Source organism: Salvelinus alpinus, chromosome 10 (assembly GCF_045679555.1).
Source record: "Salvelinus alpinus chromosome 10, SLU_Salpinus.1, whole genome shotgun sequence".
Taxonomy (NCBI): domain Eukaryota; kingdom Metazoa; phylum Chordata; class Actinopteri; order Salmoniformes; family Salmonidae; genus Salvelinus; species Salvelinus alpinus.
In genome coordinates this window covers 52,525,010-52,550,276 of record NC_092095.1, presented here as the reverse complement: position 1 = coordinate 52,550,276, position 25,267 = coordinate 52,525,010, and the positions used below count along the sequence as shown (strand labels likewise).

General features: G+C 41.4%; 1 protein-coding gene across 4 annotated transcripts in view; it reads right to left on the bottom strand.

Moving 5' to 3' along the window:
• Positions 1-25,267, bottom strand: part of LOC139532233 (inactive dipeptidyl peptidase 10-like) — a 50,044-nt gene that overhangs the window by 9,891 nt on the left and 14,886 nt on the right. For 3 of the 4 annotated variants that reach the window (XM_071329604.1, XM_071329602.1, XM_071329603.1), the window contains 7 exons: positions 14,025-14,139; positions 13,643-13,738; positions 8,735-8,829; positions 3,952-4,026; positions 2,920-2,972; positions 2,658-2,739; positions 438-558 (listed from right to left, as the gene is read on the bottom strand). In XM_071329604.1, the coding sequence (XP_071185705.1) occupies positions 438-558; positions 2,658-2,739; positions 2,920-2,972; positions 3,952-4,026; positions 8,735-8,829; positions 13,643-13,738; positions 14,025-14,139 (637 nt within the window). Of the gene's footprint in view, positions 1-437; positions 559-2,657; positions 2,740-2,919; positions 2,973-3,951; positions 4,027-8,734; positions 8,830-13,642; positions 13,739-14,024; positions 14,140-19,971; positions 20,362-25,267 lie in introns of those variants that run through there. The other variant, XM_071329606.1, reaches the window with a different exon arrangement.

Here is a 25,267-nt window from a genome sequence, read left to right as displayed (position 1 = left end):
TAAAATTGGTCTTAATTAAGTCAGGGCTACAATCCATCATTAAGGTGTAATTAATAAGTGCAAATTATGAATGAAACTGTACCTGCTATCCCTGAGCATGGAACAATGTGTAGATTATAGCCCATTCATGAGGAGACTTAACACTGCTGTAGTGAAATAATGACATTCCTTCATCTATATTTAATTAACTTTGATAAAAATTCAGAGTTAGTTCTCATTTATTCAATTATTCTTCGGAAATGGGACTAATATCGTTAGTAGTGTTAATTTTGAATTCTTATTCCATCCGTCCCTGAATGCGACTGAGAACCGTTCAACTGTGAAAGTGATGAATTCCTTTGTGGCTGCACATTATTTATTTCCAATGCATGGAATACCTTTCCTGACATTGTGTCCTTGGGTACGCCCTGAACCTGTAAATTGGCATTCAGACAAACCTTCATACAGCCAGTCAGCGATTCCATTAAATATGACTCCTTCCCCTCCCGACGAAGTAATCCTAAGAGAATTGCTCTGCACATCTGATTGGTAATAGATGTTGTTTTCAAAGATGTAGATCTGAAATGAGAGTAAGGAGAATTGCAATTGTGCTTTGCACGATGGCTAAGAAACTATAGCACAGCAAAAGTCAGACTCTGATTCCCATCAGTATCCTGCTACAATACAGCACTAGTTCACTGCCAGGGAAATATGGTAGTGATTTTATTTTAAATTATGACCTATTTTTTAAATTATGACTTATTATTTCTATCTATGATCCATATCAGGAATTAAAGTGCACCATAATTGGTAGTACCACGCTCTCTGTGAGTAAAACCTTTAGACAGGTCAACCTATAGACAGGTCAACATTCACAAGGCCGCAGACGGATTACCAGGACGTGTACTGCGAGCATGCGCTGACCAACTAGCAAGTGTCTTCACTGACATTTTTCAACATCCCTGTTCGAGTCTGTAATACCAACATGTTTTACAGACCACCATAGTGCCTGTGCCCAAGAACACTAAGTTAACCTGTCTAAATGACTACCTAAATGTCTGTAGCCATGAAGTGCTTTGAAAGGCTGGTCATGGCTCACATCAACACCATCATCCCAGAAACAATAGACCCACTCCAATTTGCATACCGCCCCAACAGATCCACAGAGGATGCAATCTCTATTGCACTCCACACTGCCCTTTCCCACCTGGACAAAAGGAACACCTATGTGAGAATGCTATTCACTGGCTACAGCTCAGCATTCAACACCATAGTGCCCTCAAAGCTCATCAATAAGCTAAGGACCCTGGGACTGAACACCTCCCTCTGCAACTGGATCCTGGACTTCCTGATGGGCCACCCCCCAGGTGGTACAGTAAGGGTAGGTAACAACACATCCGCCACACTGATCCTCAACACAGGGGCCCCTCAGGGTGCGTGCTCAGCCCCTTCCTGTCCTCCCTGTACTCCCTGCGTCCGACCGCAAGGCACTACAGAGGGTAGTGCGAACGGCCCAGTACATCACTGGGGCCAAGCTTCCTGCCATCCAGGACCTCTATACCAGGCGGTGTCAGAGGAAGGCCCTAAAAATTGTCAAAGACTCCAGCCACCCTAGTTATTGACTGTTCTCTCTGCTACCACACGGCAAGCGGCACCAGAGCGCCAAGTCTAGGTCCAAGAGTCTTCTAAACAGCTTCTACCCCCAAGCCATAAAACTCCTGAACGTCTAGTCAAATGGTTACCCAGACTATTTGCATTGCCCCCCCCCCCCTCCCCTCCCCACACCACTGCCACTCTCTGTTGTCATCTGTGCATGGTCACTTTGATAACTCTACCTACATGTACATACTACCTCATCTGGCCCCGCACATTGACTCTGTACCGGCACCCCCCTGTATATATTGTTATTTTTTGCTGCTGCTCTTGTTACTTTTATCTCTTATTCTAATCTGTACTTTTTTGAAACTGCACTGTTGGTTAGGGGCTCGTACGTAAGCATTTCACTGTAAGGTCTACACCACACCTGTTGTATTCGGGGCATGTGGCTAATACAATTTGATTTGATATTGATTAATTATTATATATTGCTAAACTTCAGTATTCTCTTTTTCAATCAGTTCCTTTAACACGTTCACTTTTGTACCCTTTTAACAATCAAGTGCACTTCGTTAGGCCGGCAGTAGTTCGGCCAGACAAAAATCACATGCTGGGTTTTGTTTGTGACCAAACAAACTCTGAACAGAGTAACAGAAGCTCAAAGATGTCTGGTCCGGATAAGTGTAGTCTGCATCCCCATCTGTAACAGGACCCCCTTCTGTCAAAATGGCCGCCTGATACACAACAAATGGTGCTTTCTACATCTTCACATGAGAAACTGTACCACAACTGGCCATCATAAGAAATATAAATACGGCAAATTTGATACCAATCCCTAGTGTGACGACTGGGTTTGAAACCGGGTCTCCTGCATGCCAGAAAAGCACATTCAACACATCTAGATGGAACCCTGTACAAAAGCCGTCGATAATGCTCACACCTATCAATTTCTTTCATATTTGTGACGAGGCATCTATGACAGTCTAGGAGCTGTGCCCATAGGTTGATTTCCGATTGGGTGAGAGAGAGAGAGTGAAAAGAGGAAGTCTATGGCATCATAGAAGAGGAGAGGAGAGACTCACCAGCTGCTGTCCCCTCACACCCCACGCTGCATGCTGGAGCACTGCATTCTGGACCTCCGGAGGATTCAATTCCCACACCTCCCTGAAACGCAAGCACACACACTAAAGTACACAAAGACAGGCAGACAGGCATGAACAAACCCCATCTGTTGTTGAACTAGAGGTGTCAAAGATTGGGTGTATCATACATAATACAGTATGTTCTTCAGTATGCATGTCAATACAAGACATAAAGCATCAACCAGTCCATTCAGTCTCTTACCTTGTGTGGATGTTGTAAACAATGTACGATGCCGTATAGGAATGTCTGTACACCTGAGATTAAAAGTACTGACAATTAATGTTATAATAAATAATAGACAACACTAAAGCATATATGATGCGAATGAATCATGTTAGAAATCACATGTTGGGATTCCACAATGTAATTGTTTCCAAAAGGAATTCAAGACTGTGTTAGCCCGCACAGCTCAGGGAGCCAACGCAAGTCTTCAGTTGCCAGGCAAGGTTAATCATCACGCAAACTTGGTTGCACACCACCTTTGATACTGCATAATAATAATGCATAACACAACTAAACAACATTTGCATCAGTCCATGGAATCCCATTCTGGTGCAATGTTTCCAAACCTTGGTTGCCAGCGATCCAGCCATTAAACAAAGAGGAAATCAATGAGAGATCCTTGGTTAGGGCCTAAATATTACAACGGAAAACCACATGAAGGATGAATAAAGAATAAAGAAAGAGAAAGAAGATAAAACTCAATGAGGTTAGTACACCTGCCATTAACCCCGGTGGTGCAATCTGATTTCTGATCAGAGCCTATTTGCTGTTTGGTCTCCTTCCCGGTCAGACTATGGGTGAATCTCAATTGTAATTTCCTTCAATCCTTGAGTCCTCTCTCCTCAACTCCTTCTCAAAACGCATTGAAACAGAAGATCGGAGATTTCTTTCGGACCATCTCCTCCTATGCATTCTGAGAAGGAGGCGAGGGGAGAGGAGGCGAGGAATCAAGGAATTACAATTGAAACTATGCTTAGGGTCATGGGAAACACTGATTCATTCTGTAGCTGTTTGGTTATTTATATAATCATTTGTTTGGCTGAAAGGTGATCCAAATTTCATACTGCTCTGGTGGAAGACAATTGTACTCAGTTGACATTTGGTGTACTAACAACGCCCTGTGACGTTGTACTGTATGTGTTTACATGCTTATCTCTCGTAACTGTTATTTAAAAGTGTAAGGGTAATCCACAAACAACAGTCATTTATTAACGACTATTCATATCCTACCTGTTTCACTTCGTAAGCAAATAGCACGTATTTCATGTCTGGAGAGAGAGAATATTTGGCTACTTTGAAAGACACCTAGGACAAGGGAAAGACAGAAGTCACAAATAAAACATCTGAAGGTTAATACATCTTGTACATAGATCTAGGAAGTATCTTGTGCACACAGTACATTCGGAAAGTATTCAGACCCCTTGACTTTTCCCATGTTTTGTTACGTTACACCCTTATTCTTAATCTACACACAATACCCCATAAGCAAAAACAGTGTGTGTCAAGCTTGTTTTCTTAAGGTCGTTGTACAAGCTTGACACAGCTTGTACAATTTTCTCCATTTTTCTCTGCAGATCCTCTCAAGCTCTGTAAGGTTGGATCGGGAGCGTTGCTGTAAAGCTATTTTCAGGTCTCAGACACGTTCGATCGGGTTCAAGTCCGGGCTCTGGCTGGGCCACTCAAAGACATTCAGAGACTTGTCCCGAAGCCACTCCTGTGTTGCCTTGGGCTGTGTGCTTAAGGTCGTTGTCCTCTTGGAAGGGGAACCTTTGCCCCAGTCGGAGGTTCTGAGTGCTATGGAGCAGGTTTTCATCAAGGAACTCTCTGCACTTTGCTTCGTTCATCTTTCCCTCGATCCTGACTAGTCTCCCCGTCCCTGCCACTGAAAAATATCCCCACAGCATGATGCTGCCACCACCATGATTCACCGCAGGGATGGTGCCAGTTTTCCTCCAGGCTTGGCATTCAGGCCAAATAGTTCAATCTTGGTTTCATCAGATCAGAGAATCTTGTTTCTCATGGTCTGAGAGTATTTAGGTGCCTTTTGGCAAACTCTAAGTGGGCTGTCATGTTACTTCTACTGAGGAGTGTTTTCCGTCTGGCCACTCTACCATAAAGACCTAATTGGTGGAGTGCAGAAGAGATGGTTTTCCTTCGGGATGGTTCTCCCTTCTCCATAGAGGAACTCTGGAGCTCTGTCTGAGTGACCATTGGGTTATTGGTCACCTCCCTGACCAAGGCCATTCTCCCCCGATTGCTCAGTTTGACCGGGTGGCCAGCTCTAGGAAGAGTCTTGCTGGTTCCAAACTTCTTCCATTTAAGAATGATGAAGGCCACTGTGTTATTGGGGACCTGCAATGCTGCAGACATTTTTTGGTACCCTTCCCCAGATCTGTGCCTCGACACAGTCCTGTCTCGGAGCTCTACGGACAATTTCTTCGACCTCATGGCTTGTTTTTTTTCTCTGACATGCACTGTCAACTGTGGGTCCTTATATAGACAGGTGTGTGCCTTTCCAAATCATGTCCAATCAATTAAATTGACCACAGGTGGACTCCAATCAAGTTGTAGAAACATCTTAAGGGTGTTCAATGGAAACAGGATGCACCTGAGCTCAATTTCGAGTCACAAAGAAAAGGGTCTTAATACTTAAATAAAATTATGTAAATAAGGTATTTCTGTTTTTATTTTTGGTTAATAATCCATTTTAGAATAAGGCTGTAACGTAACAAAATCTGGAAAAAGGGAAGGGGTCTGAATACTTTCCAAATGCACTGTAGATCGAAGAATTAATTCAGATGATGGTAAACCAATACACAGCCTGTATACTGTACTTTGCCCCTTAGGGCCACCGTACTATTACAATCACAGGCATATGACCATTCCACCCAAAATTGTAGCTAGCATATCTAAACTTTAAACAGGGATTAATGGTGCCCTGCCTTCCGCCCAGTTAGATTATTAAATGTCAAAAAGCAAGCCTGCCAATGACAGTCCAAAGCCACTTAGCCTTATGCAACACATAAAACATGACCTGTCAGATGTTGTTTTTACGATTATTATATATATTTTTTTGACTATTTTGTATGTATGGTTAACTAATATTAACCATACATAAACAAAATACAATAAACAGACAGACACAAATTTCAAAAAACATCAATGACATCACACCTGCTCAGACGCACGTTCCCACCGCAATGTCTCACAACCACACACCCCCTCATCCTTCATCCCGTAGCCCACACCTTTTCAATATTTAAATTGATTTATCACAATGCTACAGGAGGCAAATAATGACAATGTGCTCAGCTTTGATATTTGTATGCAATATGGTACTGTGTTATGAATGCTGATGGGCCAATATGGTACTGGGTAATTAATGCTGATGGGTCAATATGGTACTGTGTTATGAAGGATAATGGGTCAATATGGTACTGGGTAATTAATGCTGATGGGTCAATATGGTACTGGGTAATTAATGCTGATGGGTCAATATAGTATTGTGTTATGAATGCTGATCATTAAATATGGTACTGTGTTATGAATGCTGATGGGTCAATATGCTACTGGGTAATTAATGCTGATGGGTCAATATGGTACTGTGTTATGAATGGTGATGGGTCAACAAGGTACTGTGTTGTAAATACTGATGGATCAATATGGTATTGTGTTATGAATGCTGATGGGTCAGTATGGTACTTTGTTATGAATGCTGATGGGTCAATATGGTACTGTGTTATGAATGCTGATGGGTCAGTATGGTACTTTGTTATGAATGCTGATGGGTCAATATGGTACTGTGTTATGAATGCTGATGGGTCAGTATGGTACTTTGTTATGAATGCTGATGGGTCAATATGGTACTGTGTTATGAATGCTGATGGGTCAATATGGTACTGTGTTATGAATGCTGATGGGTCAGTATGGTACTTTGTTATGAATGCTGATGGGTCAATATGGTACTGTGTTATGAATGCTGATGGGTCAGTATGGTACTTTGTTATGAGTGCTGATGGGTCAATATGGTACTGTGTTATGAATGCTGATGGGTCAATATGGTATTGTGTTATGAATGCTGATGGGTCAGTATGGTACTTTGTTATGAATGCTGATGGGTCAATATGGTACTGTGTTATGAATGCTGATGGGTCAGTATGGTACTTTGTTATGAATGCTGATGGGTCAATATGGTACTGTGTTATGAATGCTGATCATTAAATATGGTACTGTGTTATGAATGATGATCATTAAATATGGTATTGTGTTATGAATGATGATCATTAAATATGGTATTGTGTTATGAATGCTGATGGATCAATATGGTACTGTGTTATGAATGATGATCATTAAATATGGTACTGTGTTATGAATGATGATCATTAAATATGGTATTGTGTTATGAATGCTGATCATTAAATATGGTACTGTGTTATGAATGCTGATGGTTCAATATGGTACTGTGTTATGAATGCTGATCATTAAATATGGTACTGTGTTATGAATGCTGATCATTAAATATGGTACTGTGTTATGAATGATGATCATTAAATATGGTATTGTGTTATGAATGATGATCATTAAATATGGTATTGTGTTATAAATGCTGATCATTAAATATGGTATTGTGTTATGAATGCTGATCATTAAATATGGTACTTTGTTATGAATGCTGATGGGTCAATACGGTACTGTGTTATGAATGCTGATGGGTCAATATGGTACTGTGTTATGAATGCTGATGGGTCAGTATGGTACTTTGTTATGAATGCTGATCGGTCAATATGGTACTGTGTTATGAATGCTGATGGGTAAGTATGGTACTTTGTTATGAATGCTGATGGGTCAATATGGTACTGTGTTATGAATGCTGATGGGTCAATATGGTATTGTGTTATGAATGCTGATGGGTCAGTATGGTACTTTGTTATGAATGCTGATGGGTCAATATGGTACTGTGTTATGAATGCTGATGGGTCAATATGGTACTGTGTTATGAATGCTGATCATTAAATATGGTACTGTGTTATGAATGATGATCATTAAATATGGTATTGTGTTATGAATGATAATCATTAAATATGGTATTGTGTTATGAATGCTGATGGATCAATATGGTACTGTGTTATGAATGATGATCATTAAATATGGTATTGTGTTATGAATGCTGATCATTAAATATGGTACTTTGTTATGAATGCTGATGGTTCAATATGGTACTGTGTTATGAATGCTGATCATTAAATATGGTACTGTGTTATGAATGCTGATGGTTCAATATGGTACTGTGTTATGAATGCTGATCATTAAATATGGTACTGTGTTATGAATGATGATCATTAAATATGGTATTGTGTTATGAATGATGATCATTAAATATGGTATTGTGTTATGAATGCTGATCATTAAATATGGTATTGTGTTATGAATGCTGATCATTAAATATGGTACTTTGTTATGAATGCTGATGGGTCAATATGGTACTGTGTTATGAATGCTGATCATTTAATATGGTACTGTGTTATGAATGCTGATGGTTCAATATGGTACTGTGTTATGAATGCTGATCATTAAATATGGTACTGTGTTATGAATGATGATCATTAAATATGGTATTGTGTTATGAATGATGATCATTAAATATGGTATTGTGTTATGAATGATGATCATTAAATATGGTACTGTGTTATGAATGCTGATGGTTCAATATGGTACTGTGTTATGAATGCTGATCATTAAATATGGTACTGTGTTATGAATGATGATCATTAAATATGGTATTGTGTTATGAATGATGCTCATTAAATATGATATTGTGTTATGAATGCTGATCATTAAATATGGTATTGTGTTATGAATGCTGATCATTAAATATGGTACTTTGTTATGAATGCTGATGGGTCAATATGGTACTGTGTTATGAATGCTGATCATTAAATATGGTACTGTGTTATGAATGCTGATCGGTCAATTGAGGTTAGAGAGGGGGACCCATAGGTGGCAAGCTACTTACAAATGTGCTATTTCTCAGGATCATTTCTGTTTCATTTAAAGCAAAGTTGAACTTGATGACGTGGCCGTCTCGGTTCCTGTACAAAACCTCTGAATCTGTAAAATGTTACAAGAAAAATGTTGTCAAATGCTCATTGATAACCATATTTTAGATAAGAAGAAAATAGGCCTACACATTCTGACACTGTATATACTTATCAATATCCATGTCAGACCCCAAAGAGAGAGAGGGAGAAGGAGATGGAGAGAGGGGGGAGAGGGTTCTCTTAGTCCCCCATCGCTAGACTGACTGGCACTTCATTTTCCAGCAGTTCATTTCAAGAGTGCCTCTCCTCATTTCTACTGAGCAAAACCTTTTTGACCTGCAGTCAGCCAGCCAGCCAGCCACATTACTGCAATGGCTTCCTTTTATTTGGCATTACAAATCGCACTATCTATCTTTAGGAATATGGCTCCCAATTCACTGTTGTTGGCTCGGTCAGTTGCTCTGAGTAAAAATGTGGTCTTAAATGCAGCTACGTAACTGGTATGATAAATCATGCAGAACGAGTGTAAAATACTTGGTCAGCATTATATTATATATTATAGAACTGAATTCCTCAAATCAATACAAAATAACAATAGAACATTTAATAAAAATCGACAAAGCCACCTAGCAATGCTCAAATGTGTTAAATGGCAAGGACATTGCGGGGTCTGGAACGTTAGCTTACTGCTTGTAAATACACCTTTGTGTTTTCACTCAAAACATCTTACAAAAACATGCCAAAGCATGAATTATTTTGGAGGGGCGGATCCTCAGGTGGTTCCTAAAACGTGGAGGATGTCTAACTGATCCATTGGGAGGTTAACGGAGAGGAGTAGGAAGCTACATGCTTCACTGGTCCAACACAATTGTAATATTTCAATGACACCTCAACTTGTACTTTTGACATGACAATACAGGTAAACTATGATGATATTCCAGCAACTATGGTGGATGTGTAACCAGGCCAGTGCAGTACAGCTAAGCTCAGACTGTGAAAAGGGTAGCCTTCTACAGCGTTTCTCAAACTCGGTCCTGGGGCCCTCCGTGAGTGCACGTTTTGGTTTTTGCCCTAGCACCACACAGCTGATTCAAATAATCAAAGTTTGATGATAAGTTGGCTATTTGAATAAGCTGTGTTGTCATAGGGCAAAAAACCAAAACGTGCGCCCAGGGAGGGCCCCAGGACCGAGTTTGAGAAACCCTGATCTACTATAGACCATTTAGCAATACTTTCATATCAGGAAAACTAGGAATAAGACAACCAACAAGCCAGGTTCGAAGCCTGTAGCCTATGTGGTGAGTCACACTATCTAGCTGGAGCTCATGTGGCACTATAATCTTTAAACAGCACGTTCGCTTAGCCACTGCTGTCTCTGCCTCGGTGACGTCGCTAGAAATATATTTTTATTCAGTTAATGAAAATTCCTCCTATGTCCACAAGGCTAGGCAATTATAATATTTAAATAGCCTTCCTCACATGACATTCAACCACTATCTATGTAGACCATAATCAGGTAAAAGGTGTGTGTTCCTGTGGGGCTCAAATGATGGAGTATGGCACTAGCAAGGTCAGAATTACGAGTTAGATTCCTGCTGGGGCCACCCATGCGAAAATGTATGCACTTTGGATAAAAGCTTCTGCTAAAAATATGTCTTCCAGTTTGAGAACCTACTACGGTATTAGTGATTAACAGAAATATTGTTTCAGTCACTAAAACATGGACATGAAAATATATATGAATACAGAGGTGAACATGAATAATGAATTATTACAGAGACATGTCAGAGGTTATGGAATCACATATGTTGGTAGTAATGATCATGCTGGGCACGTGTGTGGACAAGCTAATAGGGTAAGAGTGTGGTGATGAAGTTGATGCTATATTGAATCACTCATCATATCCCCCTGGGTATACCTACCACCGCTTCCAATCTAATGTCTCAAATTATAGTATAATTTACACTTCATATTCTATATTTATGGACAACCACTTCATATTCTATATGTTTGGACAACCACATTTTACCGGGGCAAACAGAGTGTGTATGGTGTTCACATTTCCGAGGCTATAATTGGCATGAACATTGTGTCCTCTTCGCTGATTAAAATACATGAAGACGTGTTCTGACTACTATGCTGTGTGAACATTTTGGGTTAGTTCTCATTTACATAAGTCACATATACAGTACATCCCACTGGCCAGAACAAACAGTTCTTTATCCTTCCCCAGACTGTTGAGAATAATATACACCATGTACAATATATCCAGGAAATCGATAAATAGGGTATATAGTTTGCGTTGTTACACAAATTACTTCTATGAGATTTAAATAAATTGTTGGGATGCAGGTTGTTTGGAATTTCATGTAGTGTACGCACGAGAAAATAACAAGGGCCATACTAAATATCATGATCAGCAAGAGTACGTTTACTATTACAACACTACTTACAACATGTGAAATGAACACTACATGTGATACACAGTCAGTGCTGATCATTTCAAACAAGGTGTTAAAAAAATCAAATTCAGTTAAAATGTATGCGATTGTGAACACTAGTTTTATAATGGTAATAGCCTAAACCTGAGCAGCTTTTCTAAGGGGTTCTGTCTACTTAGAAACAGTCTGATCGTGCTGTAGCATAGCACGCTAGCAGCAGGCAGATAGGGAGCACTCACCAAGATAATCCCCCCAAATGTAATGAGGTCCTAGCAGGAACAGTCTCTGCAGCTGTGCCATGGCAGACCACCGCCTTTCACCCTGACATCACTGTCTGTCTGTCTGTCTTTCTGTCTTTATGTCTGTCTTCATACCACCTGTTAGCTTGGCTCTAATCTCACCAATATTTACCACTATAACGTAATGTCAGCTAACATGAGAGAGGTGGTGATGAAATCACCAGTCATTATATTTCTCACAGTGTTTTATGGGGGGGTAGCAAAGTTTTATCGATGTGTCCTACAGAAGGAGAAACGTCAGCATGAGCGGACGAGGGGGCGGACGATATGGCTTGATCCATCATGGAAGGCGTTGTGAAAAACGACAGGAAGCCCATAAGAGTTAATGCAGTCCATCAGGTCAACACAGTGTGCGAGAAGGCATCACACTCCAATCCCCATAATGAGAATCAACAGGCGACTGAAAAAGTCATTTGTATTTGCTACCCTTGGATGGAAAAGCTCTCCGCAGGCTTCCAGGCCTCCATTTCATACACAGGCTGGAAGACAGCCCGCTCGCTGTGGCCAAGAAGATCGAAAAGGAACCACACTAGCTCAGGCAACAGAACAGACACCAGCGCTGCCACCCCAAATTATTCTCTCACACTATTATGAAACCTGCTAGGTTTTGGAGAAAGGGGTGTTGTTCTGGATATGGGGCAGGGAGATTTGACCTGAGAGTATATCCCAGAGGGGCTCCCAGTGATGGCTTGAGATAGAGTCCACCCTGTTTTGGCAAACCGGCCAGAGTTGAGGCATGACTGGGAGGCCATCTGTTTTACTGAGACAGGTCAGGAGGTGTTGCTCCCATGCCATGCTAAACTCTCAGCTGTCATTATAGCTCAAGATGAGATGAGAGCTTGCAGGAATACTCCCATGCTTGACTTGAGAGGTTCAGAATGCTCTGCTTCCGAGTGAAACAACGTTTAAAATGTAAAACAACAACAAACTAAAATCTATGATTTAATCGTTTCTTTATGATTGTAGGATCATGTCAAGAGAATAGAATCTCTGTCACCCTCATCCAACTATCAGATAGACTGTAGCCTAATATCTTCCAAAAACTAGCCAACCTGGCCACACCCTTTCTCTCATAATAGTAGCCTCCTGGACAGACCCTTTCTCTTATAATAGTAGCCTCCTGGGAAGACCCTTTCTCTTATAATAGTAGCCTCCTGGACAGACCCTTTCTCTTATAATAGTAGCCTCCTGGACAGACCCTTTCTCTCATAATAGTAGCCTCCTGGACAGACCCTTTCTCTTATAATAGTAGCCTCCTGGGAAGACCCTTTCTCTTATAATAGTAGCCTCTTGGAAAGACTCTTTCTCTTATAATAGTAGCCTCCTGGACAGACCCTTTCTCTTATAATAGTAGCCTCTTGGACAGACCCTTTCTCTCATAATAGTAGCCTCCTGGACAGACCCTTTCTCTTATAATAGTAGCCTCCTGGGAAGACCCTTTCTCTTATAATAGTAGCCTCCTGGACAGACCCTTTCTCTTATAATAGTAGCCTCCTGGACAGACCCTTTCTCTCATAATAGTAGCCTCCTGGACAGACCCTTTCTCTTATAATAGTAGCCTCCTGGGAAGACCCTTTCTCTTATAATAGTAGCCTCTTGGACAGACCCTTTCTCTTATAATAGTAGCCTCCTGGGCAGGCCCTTTCTCTTATAATAGTAGCCTCCTGGACAGACCCTTTCTCTTATAATAGTAGCCTCCTGGGAAGACCCTTTCTCTTATAATAGTAGCCTCTTGGACAGACTCTTTCTCTTATAATAGTAGCCTCCTGGACAGACCCTTTCTCTTATAATAGTAGCCTCCTGGACAGACCATTTCTCTTATAATAGTAGCCTCCTGGGCAGGCCCTTTCTCTTATAATAGTAGTCTCCTGGGCAGGCCCTTTCTCTTATAATAGTAGCCTCCTGGACAGACCCTTTCTCTTATAATAGTAGCCTCCTGGACAGACCCTTTCTCTTATAATAGTAGCCTCCTGGACAGACCCTTTGTGGCACTGCTGAGGGCTTATAAACTGTTGCTTTTGGGGGTGCATTTGAATGAAATCCAACCTTTTCACGTGAGACTCAATCAGATTGAGAGGATAGGGATCAGTCTAAAGGCTTCGTTACAACAGGAATGTTAGACGGTTATCCTGAAAGTACTTACCACTTATCCACCTGGCCTCAGGATCGTGCACCGAGAACTCTGGTTTAAACAGGTCCAGCACAGTAAGTCTGGAGTTAGCCGCACCAGGAAGTTCCACTGAAAATAGGATAACAGTGTCAGGGCAGTTATCAAAATACAGATATTACAGCCTGATGAGGATAAAAATCACACAGGAAAATAATTGATATTCATACACACATAACAACAGTCAATATTACCCTGATCATGAAACTGTTTAGAAAAACTCAGGGCTCTGACTACATAACCTGACCAGGAAAAATTCTGATTCTTATATTCTGTTAGTTAGAATACAGGCCTACAGTAACTATGACCCTAAAAATAAACCCCATGAGGTCTCTTGGTCCCCTGGTGGGTACAGTACCTGGCGTGAGAACAAAGACAGACATGGTGATGAGGGAGCAAACTGCCACTATGACCAGCAGGGAGATGGCTATTCCTTTGTAGTTCCTCGATTCAGGGCTCACTTGCACAAAGTCCTGGAAAAAACACACGAAGCAAACTGAGAACACTCTTCAACTAAAAAATGTAATGATTACTATCAGACATAAACATGTTTGGTATTAGAGGTTCCTATGAAACATAGAGGCTCTTATGGAACGGGGAAATACTGTGTTCCTTATGCACTTGTGGATTGTTAATAAAACAATGTTGTAAGATTCTAATTCTAAATTGGGATCCAACCCCACCACTTCCTACAATATAATCCCTATTATAATTACAGTACCAGTCAGTCACTGCAAGCTTATGGTTAAATTACATGCGATCAATGGACATGACTTGGTCTCAAAGCAGTAGGTGTCCACCTTTTCATGATGAACATTCTGAATATGTCAAAGGGAATAGGTGTGTGTCTCGCAAATGTTTTGACTGACCAGAGCTGAAATGATTAGAGCTGAGAGGTGTATAGATGGGTGTTACAGTACACCACCTAGCCTTCCTTTCGCAGTACATAAGGGACGTAGGGAGGGCAGTGAGTGGTGGAAACACAAACTATTGATTGCTCTCAAGAAGCTCTCTCCAGAGAGAACACTCCCTGAGACCTTCAAATGTCCCTTTCATTTCTCCTCTAAACACACTGAGTCATAGCCACTGAGTCATAGAGGGAGAGTTTTAACCTGGCTTGTTGCATCGATTTTTGGGTATGTCTATATTCTATACATAAATAAATGATGTCCATTTAATCTAATGTTGGTAAGCATATAGAATTACAGCTGCACATGGTTAGTTGAATTGATTTGGGTAAGAATGCAGAATTACTGCAAAAGCATACCGGATTTACGTGATTGGTTCACAGCCTGTAACCTATGACCAGTTAACGTAATATGTATCACAACTATAAAACCAAACAGATTCTAGGTGTTTTTTCATCCTTTGCTAGTTTGTCATGAGGTGGTTATAACAATTCAATAAAGAAAACATTTGGGGCGGCAACATCCGGACAATCGTGTTTCCTGCTTGTTACATTTAGGAAACAGAACCATCCATCAGAACAATGCAAATAGACAAGCAAGGATGCAAAACAGACAGGCAGTCCAGCGCAAGGTAATCAACATCGTAAGAATCACCTGTAATGTGAGACACTGCTGGGCAGACAAACAAACTAACGAGGTCATGTTGCAGGCAATTGTGGCGTTCCATTAATCTATTGATTAGCACCTGAGAAGCATGAGTCATGGCTCTCTGAGTCGGAGCCTGTTCGTCTAGCCTACTATGGAGAACCTACTGTGCTTTCCCAAGAAACCAGTTAAGGTGAACATTGTGTTCCCCGGAAGCAGAACCTTACTAGCCTGGATTTAAAGTGAATTCACAAAATGTAAATAGAACAATTCAGTTTGGATCCAGGCTAGAACGTACAGCTGTAGATATACAGTCCTATATAATTCTGTGCTTGACGTGAGAAATCTAGTGTACAAAAAAAAAACTAGTTTGTACACATCATCCAGTAGAATAGTGATTTTTTTGACAGACCATCTTCTCAAGGCACTGGGATTTAGGAGAGCAGCGAGGATTCCCCATGCAGTCACTGAGTCTCATTAACTTCCTGACTATGTGCCAGCCACTACAAACAAGTGCAATTAGGGCGAGTGGGGCCTTGCCAAGTCCTTACAGAACACATCTCCCCTCCACTTTGCTGTCAGACTCTTCTTGTTTGTGACCACAGGGCCACCTGTCACTGTCTGGCCCCTAAGGACCCCTTTTATGAGTCCCAATTCATAACAGATATTCATGTAAAGCTAGCTCTGGTCCAGGGTGTTAGTGGGACTTGCTAATGCTGAGCCTATGAAGGAAAACACACTCACACCCAGGACTAGAGCTAATATGAATCTAATATTTACAGATACGTGCCAAGAAAATAGATGGATTTGATCTCCCAAGGCCCCCAACTCAGCCTTAACTCAGTCTAACCTGTCATGAATGTATTGAATCAAACCGGTATGTGGAGTTACCCCTGGGCCGTATACAGAACATACCCATAACTCCCTACTGGGCAGCTTTCAGTGAATTTTTAATTATTTAGAGGTGAGCTGTACTGTTGTAGTGGTTTCATTATGAGATCTGTTGGCAGTACATTCAGCTAGCCAGCCTCGTCATACATCAGAGCGGAGCTGTAGACAGGTATAGACTAGTAATGTCTCACTCTCTCCCTGTAGTTCACTGTATTCAACCCATTGAAAAGAGAACCATGATGTGAGTGCAAAATAGGCAGCCTATAGGGAAGTCAGAGACCTGGCAGTGTGGTGCAAGGACAACAACCTCTCCCTCAATGTCAGCAAGACAAAGGAGCTGATCGTGAACTACAAGAAACGGAGGGGCGAGCATGCCCCTATTTACATTGACGGGGCTGTAATGGAGCAGGTCGGCAGCTTCAAGTTCCTCAGTGTCCACATCACTAAGGAATTAACATGGTCCACACACACCAATACAGTTGGGAAGAGGGCACGTCAGCGCCTCTTTCCCCTCAGGATGCTGAAAATATTTGCCATGGGTCCTCAGATCTTTCAAATGTTCTACAGCTTCACCATTGAGAGCATCTTGACTGGCTGCCTCACCGATTGGTACGGCAACGGCAAGGCACCCGACCGCAAGGCGCTACAGAGGGTAGTGAGTACAGCCCAGTACATCACTAGGACCGAGCTCCCTGTCATCCAAGACACATTTCAAAAGACTCCAGCCATCAAGCCGTAGACTGTTCTCTCTGTTACCGCATAGCAAGCGGTACCAGTGCACCAAATCTGTAACCAACAGGAGCCTGAACAGCTTCTACTTCCCAAGCCATAAGACTGATAAAACAAATGGCTACCCAGACTACCTGCATTGACCCTTTTTTTGCTCTCTTGCACTGACTCTATGCACACACCCTGGACTTTACCCACACACTCACACATACTTACACTGACATCCCAACACACACATACACACACATAGCACACGCACGCACGCATAGAGACACCACACACCCACAATCACACACACATTCACACTCACCATACGTTGCTGCTACTGTCTATTATCCTGTTGCCTAGTCACTTTACCCCTACCTAACTGTACATAGAAACTAGTGTGTTTTTTAAAACAAAATCTAAGTCTTATTTTACATACGGTGAGCAATATGTTTGGAACATCGAATCACAATAAAATCACAGTATCGATTTGTAATATATAGAAACGTATCATATATCATACATATCACATATCATATCGGCACCTAAGTATCGTGATAATATCGTATGGTGAGGTCCCTGGCAATTCCCAGCCCTAATAGCTACCTAAAGTACCTCGTACCCCTGCACATCGACCCGGTACTGGTACTCCCACGTTACTTGTACCTGTTACCGTTATTCATTATTCACAGTGTATTTATTCCTCATGTCACCATGTACATTTTTCATTACATTTTGTATCATTATCTTAACTATACATTGTTGGAAAAGGACCCGTAAGCAAGCATTTCACTGTTAGACTACACCTGTAGAAACATGTGACAAATAACACGTTTATTTGATTTGAAAATAGGCTACTACACTATGACCTCCAGTCATTAGGGGCATTCTCCTTTGGTTATGTCGGGACAACCTTCAGAGTTCAAATATGCATATAGGCCACACACGTATGAGGACGGTTCTATCAATGTCAGAGTATTCACACAAACAAGGTTGGTGTAGTGTAAGGGAAAGGCTGAGCATGTCACACACACACACACACACGCATACACACACACACGTCACACACACAGACACACAGAGGGCCAGATTTGTATTCTACTCCTAATCCAGAGAAGATTTATAATAAATCATGTTCTTTCCTACTGAGACTACATGTCTGTCAATAGGATTTCCGCTGTACTCACCAGCTGCCTGAGCAGTCACTGCAGAGCACTGGGCTTTAAAAGTCCCAGAGTATTTGTTAAACACGTATCGGAGCTATCCTTCTACTTAACAAAGCCAGATAAAGCCCAAGTAGAGATCTGGCCAGATTCTCCTGAAACCGCCTAAAACTGTGTTTGAAAACTGGAATCATTAATGAAAACCAGAGAATAAGGCCGGTAAGAACTGCAGTCCAGTGGTGTTACATAACATTAAACAATCTAAATGAAAACAGCAAGGGTTGGCTAAGGAACTGTACTCGTCGCAATGTGTTCGGCTAATGAAAGGATTTGTACAACAAACATACAATGATTGTCAGTTGTGTAAGAGATCTCAGAGATTCCCTGACATCGAATGATCATTTGGGGAGCGTTTTTCAGCTTGCTGCTAAGCATTTTAAACAGCATGCCTACATTTGTATACAAACCTGACTATAGTTACTTCCAAAATGTGGAATGGGTCAAATCATTTCCTTTGTCCCTGTATATGAAGTTTACCATCTTCATGGATCCCAGAGAGCTGGAGTTACCACATGGCAGGGTTGGTCGGACACACACGCACACACACACACACACAAACACAGATTAAGAAATCTCTCTCTACTCAATAGCACTTCCTACTCAGACAACTGCAATAGCGGTTAGCGCTTTGGGCCTAGAGCTGGGCGATATGGACAAAAATCCGTATTGCAATAAATAATTATTATTCATTTGTGTGATAATGATAAATAGGTTACATTTATAACATTATTTAGCAGCATCCTTTAAACTAATACTACTAGTTTGATGGTTGTAGCCATTCATTGTCCCATTAACATCCCATATATTAGCAAACGCATTTCACTTCAAACTTCATATTCCTCTGGTATAGGCCACTAATCATAATGAATGATATCAGTATGGTCCGTGTCGATCATTTTCGGGTTGATCATCCCAGCTCTAGTTCAGCCAGTAACCAAAAGGTCGCTGGGTTCAAATCCCAGAGAAGACAAGGTGAAAGATATGCCGATGTGCCCTTGAACAAGGCACTTAACCCTAATTGCTCCAGGGTCATCGTTGATAACGGTAGACCCTGGCCGCGACCCAGCTCTCCAATGATGTCTCAGAGGAAGTTAGCCAGGGCGGGAATGCAAAAAAAATAGATTTTCTATTCACACATGCGTATAATGCACACTTGTACATGTGTGAAATAGGACAAATATAAGCACCCACCTAATTATTACTATTATTATTGTTATTAATAGGAATCACTTTCAAGTAATAAGATCTCACCTTGAAATAAGTGAATTGCCTAGGAGAATGATCAGTGTGTCTTGGTCTTGAATCCATGAGATGTAGATATTTAATGTGAATATCAACTACACTTATGTTCGATTGAAGCTATACATAACTGAATAGGGGTTTACTAACTGAGGTTGACACATCTGTAATGAGACTAAGTATATGTGGCTCCTATGCATGCATGCTATACTTCTCTGGGAGTTGGCTTAACAGCGTTCATATTGGTTTGAGCATGTGCTGAACTCGAATGTTCAGGACATATTGTTATTGCTGTAAGTTGTGATAACGTAAGGCAACTTCAGAAACCTACGAAACAGTTCATCTTAGGAGTTATGGTGTAGTAGCCAGGGTCGTGACGGAAAGATGTCAATACAATACGCATCATTGGGAGTCAATGAATGAAACTAACATGAATGGTAGGCTAAATCTTCATTTAAAAAAAGAGTGGATTAAAAAGAGAGTGCCTATCCGAAGAGATCAATACATCTCACGTCTTTTCCGACTAAACGGATCCCTTGCATTATGACATCCGTTCAGTTTCGCATGATAACGGATCTGTTGCGTCCATCACGCAGTTGACACAGACTCAAATGAAAATAAGCACTCCATCTCTACACAAATGCAATGCCTCAATCAAAATCAGTATTAGCGTGTACCATCCTACCTCCTCTCCTTCCTTTGAAGCAGTCATTGTGGGATCTTGATTTTCCCGACCTCCTCGGTCAGATGGACTCGATAATGTGTGCAATGTATGCACAGACCTTTCGGAGTAGCTGATATATCTACGTATCAACCCAGAGAATGGCGAGGGGCTTGACGCACAACACAATACAGAAATTCTAACCCTAGTCAAGCAGGGGGCATCACGATTTCAAGAAATCTACCGCAGCTCGCATTTCAAAGAAGCATATATGGAGAAAAGGTAAAACCCCCAGTGTATCAAATATCCCCTATCTCTTTCAAGCAGAGGAAAGCACGCAATATCCCGAGAAAGAAAGTGTGTGATGTGTGTTGCTGACGCTGTAAACATCCACGACCACGAGTAGAAATATCCCCCCCCCTCTCACTACAATAAAAGAGACACACACTCGGCAAAGGGGGCGGGAAAATAATACACTTCTCGTGTTCATGACAAGAGTTTTCAGAGTACTGGATAAAATGAGACTGGCAAGGGGTTCTATCAATAGTGTGATGTGTCTTTTCTTTGTGTCATAATCCAGTTTAGTGTGAGTGTTAGATTGAATAAATGAATCTCGCTCTTTGAAGGATACAGCGCTCAATGTGAGCTGTCCATGGTGCTGAAGTTCCAAACTACACTACGGGATTGTGCTTTGAAAGAATGGACACTCGTTCACTGAAACAAAATATATCTAACAAACCAGAAATATTACATGGAAAATTACCTACATGGACATTGAGTAAATAATCTTGCCAGCCTTAAACTAGCGGCCTGTAGTGCCTTTCACGCAGAGTCGTCATGTCCATATGGGGCACGTGGCCCCTCAGATTATTTCTGTAAAAAGATATATATATTATAGAAAAATATTGTACCTTTAATTTTTTTACATTGTTATTGTTTCTCTGTAGTACTACTAGTTCCTAGCAATTTTATGAAGTTGGCTTTAGCTAGCCCAGGTAGGCTCCCAATCTCCCAACCTCATAACTAGGTACAGTACCAAGAAGCCATTTCAGGCTATCAATCAAGTTAGAGTAGCTAGCTTGTCTAACTAACTATCTTAGGCGGCATTCCTGCTAGCAAGGTTGGTAGACTTTAGAAAACAAGCAATTACTAAATGTACTAAATAAGACTCACATTCCTGTCAATTTTTTACCCAGATATTATATTTTGGACATATAATTAAGCATAATGATTATGGCTCTAGATTACAGGAAGAAGCTGTTTCAGGTGTTTGAAAAATCTCCAGCCTGAATTAATGATGCAGATTGCAGGGTTCCTTTATCTGCTGCACTGCCAAGCAATCAAGGTCCACATAGCGGCTCTCAGAATAGCCATCCATCCCCAGTCCTGTTGAATGACTCTGTGAGTCATACGCGGGCCTGCATATTCTTCACAACATCATTACTCTTCCAAATGAGCGCCATGTCCTGCAAGATTCTATTTGTGATTTACAAATTGGTACAAATTCCTTGTTGCTCACAAACACAGGGCTGATTTGTTATTGAGTTAGTGTTGAAGGTGTGTGTGGGGTGTGTGTGGGGAATGGTGTGGGCGTGTACCAGAGAGAGAAAGAGAAAGAGAGAGAGCGAGAGAGAGAGAGAGAGAGAGAGAGAGAGAGAGAGAGAGAGAGAGAGAAATACAGTACCTTCAGAAAGTATTCAGACCCCTTGACTTTTTCCACATTTTGTTACGTTACAGCCTTATTCTAAAATGGATTAAATAATCAGCAATCCACACAATATCCCGTAATGACAACACAAAAAAAGATTTTTAGCAATTTAGCAACCTGTTTGGAAAGGCACACACCTGTCTATATAAGGTCCCACAGTTGACAGTGCATGTCAGAGCAAAAACCAAGCCATGAGGTCGAAGAAATTGTCCGTAGAGCCCCGAGACAGGATTGTGTCGAGGTGGGGAGTTTGGGGATCTTGGTCAGGGAGGTGACCAAGAACCCGATGGCCAATCTGACAGAGCACTAGAGTTCCTCTGTGGAGATGGGAGAATCTTCCAGAAGGAAAACCATCTCTGCAGCACTCCACCAATAAGGCCTTTATGGTAGAGTGGCCAGACGGAAGCCACTCCTCAGTAAAAGGCACATGACAGCCCACATGGTGTTTGCCAAAAGGTGCCTAACATCTCTCAGACCATTATGAACAAGATTCTCTGGTCTGATGAAACCAAGAAATAACTCTTTGGCCTGAATGCAAAGTGTCACATCTACAGGAAACCTGGCACCATCCATGCGGTGAAGCGTGGTGGTGGAAGCATCATGCTGTGGGGATATTTTTCAGCGACAGGAACTGGGAGACTAGTCAGGATCGAGGGAAAGATGAACGGAGCAAAGTACAGAGAGATCCTCGATGAAAACCTGCTCCAGAGCTCTCAAGACATCAGACTGGGGCAAAGGTTCACCTTCCAACAAGACAACGACCCTAAGCACACAGCCAAGACAACGCAGGAGTGGCTTCGAGACAAGTCTCTGAATGTCCTTGAGTGGCCCAGACAGAGCCCGGACTTGAACCCGATCTAACATCTCTGGAGAGACCTTAAAATAGCTGTGCCGCAACGCTCCCCATCCAACCTGACAGAGCTTGAGACGATCTGCAGAGAAGAATGGCAGAAACTCCCCAAATACAGGTGTGCTAAGCTTGTAGCATCATACCCAAGAAGACTTGAGGACGTAGTCGCTGCCAAAGGTGCTTCAACAAAGTACTGAGTAAAGGGTCTGAATACTTACAGTTGAAGTCAGAAGTTTACATACACCTTAACCAAATACATTTCAACTCAGTTTTTCACAATTCCTGACATTTAATACAAGTAAAAATTCCCTGTCTTAGGTCAGTTAGGATCACCACTTTATTTTAAGAATGTGAAATGACAGAATAATAGTAGAGAGAATGATTTATTTAAGCTTTTATTTATTTCATCACATTCCCAGTGGGTCAGAAGTTTATGAAAACTATATTAGTATTCGGTAGTATTGCCTTTAAATTGTTTAACTTGGGTCAAACATTTCGGGTAGCCTTCCACAAGCTTCCCACAGTAAGTTGGGTGAATTTTGGCCCATTACTCCTGACAGAGCTGGTGTAACTGAGTCAGGTTTGTAGAACTCCTTGCTCACACACGCTTTTTCAGTTCTGCCCACAAATTTTCTATAGGAATGAGGTCAGAGCTCTGTTATGGCCACTCCAATACCTTGACTTTGTTGTCCTTAAGCCATTTTGCCATAACTTTGGAAGTATGCTTGGGATCATTGTACATTTGGAAGACCCATTTGCGACCAAGCTTTAACTTCCTGACTGATGTCTTGAGATGTTTCTTCAATATATCCACATCATTTTCCTACCTCATGATGCCATCTATTTTGTGAAGTGCACCAGTCCCTTCTGCAGCAAAGCACACCCTCAACATGATGCTGCCACCCCCGTGCTTCACGTTTGGGATGGTGTTCTTCGGCTTGCAAGCCTCCCCCTTTTTCCTCCAAACATAACGATGGTCATTATGGCCAAACAGTTCTATTTTTGTCTCATTTTTGTCTCATCTGACATTTCTCCAAAAACTACGCTCTTTGTCCCCATGTGCAGTTGCAAACCGTAGTCTGGATTTTTTATGGAAGTTTTGGAGCAGTGGCTTCCTCCTTGCTGAGCAGCCTTTCAGGTTATGTTGATATAGGACTCGTTTAACTGTGGATATAGATTATTTTGTACCTGTTTCCTCCAGCATCTTCACAAGGTCCTTTGCTGTTGTTCTGGGATTGATTTGCACTTTTCGCACCAAAGTACGTTCATCTCTAGGAGACAGAATGCGTCTCCTTCCTGAGCGGTATGACGGCTGCGTGGTCCCATGGTGTTGATACTTGCGTACTGTTGTTTGTACAGATGAACGTGGTACCTTCAGGCCTTTGGAAATTGCTCCCAAGGATGAACCAGACTTGTGGAGGTCTACAATGTTTTTTCTGAGGTCTTGGCTGATTTCTTCTGATTTTCCCATGATGTCAAGCAAAGAGGCACTGAGTTTGAAGGTAGGCCTTGAAATACATCCACAAGTACACCTCCAATAGACTCAAATGATGTCAATTAGCCTATCAGAAGCTTCTAAAGCCATGAAATAATTTTCTGGAATTTTCCAAGCTGTTTAAAGGCACTGTCAACTTAGTGTATGTAAACTTCTGACCCATTGGAATTGTGATACAATTAATTATAAGTGAAATAATCTGTCTGTAAACAATTGTAGGAAAAATTACTTGTGTAATGCGCAAAGTAGATGTCCTAACTGACTTGCCAAAACTATAATTTGTTCACAAGAAGTTTGTGGAATGGTTGAAAAATGAGTTTTAATGACTCCAACCTAAGTGTATGTAAACTTCCTACTTCAACTGTATGTAAATGTGAAATTTAGCAAAACATTCTAAAACCCTGTTTTTGCTTTGTCTTTATTGGGTATTCTGTGTAGATTGATGTGGCGGAAAAAACATTTAAACAATTTTACAATAGGGCTGTAAACATAACAAAATGTGCAAAAAGTCAAAGGGTCTGAAAACTGTTCGTAGGCACTTTAGAAGTGTGTGTGTGTGTGTGTGTGTGTGTGTGTGTGTGTGTGTGTGTGTGTGTGTGTGTGTGTGAGAGAGAGAGTGTGAGAGAGTGTGAGAGAGAGAGTGAGTGAGTGTGAGAGAGAGAGTGTGAGAGTGAGAGAGAGAGAGAGAGAGAGAGAGAGAGAGAGAGAGAGACCGAGCCAATACTACTATGACAAGACATCTCAAGACACCACCATGTGGAAAGTGATCCAACCCGCCAAATCTGCGTTAAAGTCCTCTAGCTTACAAATATCAGAATAACAGCCATGTTGCATCAGTGATAGAAAAGCAGCAGGTGTGACTGAGATTGACCTTTCCATATTATTCAAGCCAGCTCCCGAGCTCCTCTCTAAAAAATGAAAGGAGAAAGGAAAGGTAATCAACAGCCCAGGGATATTTTTTTTCAATTGGCTTTTTTTTTGGAGTTGGGAGATACTGTATAAGTGACATTTTTGTTTTATTATTTAACTTTCATTTATTCAGGGAAGCCCATTTGAGACCAGGGTCTCATTCTCAATGGTGTCTTGAGAGCAAACAATTCCCAAATCAACATGATAATTCAATAAAACAGCAGAAAAGGAACTACAAAATACAGCAGTTACAGATACACTACGTTTCAACAACGCAAATACATTATTACGATCAAGCAAAACACTCGCAGACCTCAGTGAATCCATTCCTCCCTGGTGCCAAGACGTAATGTAATGA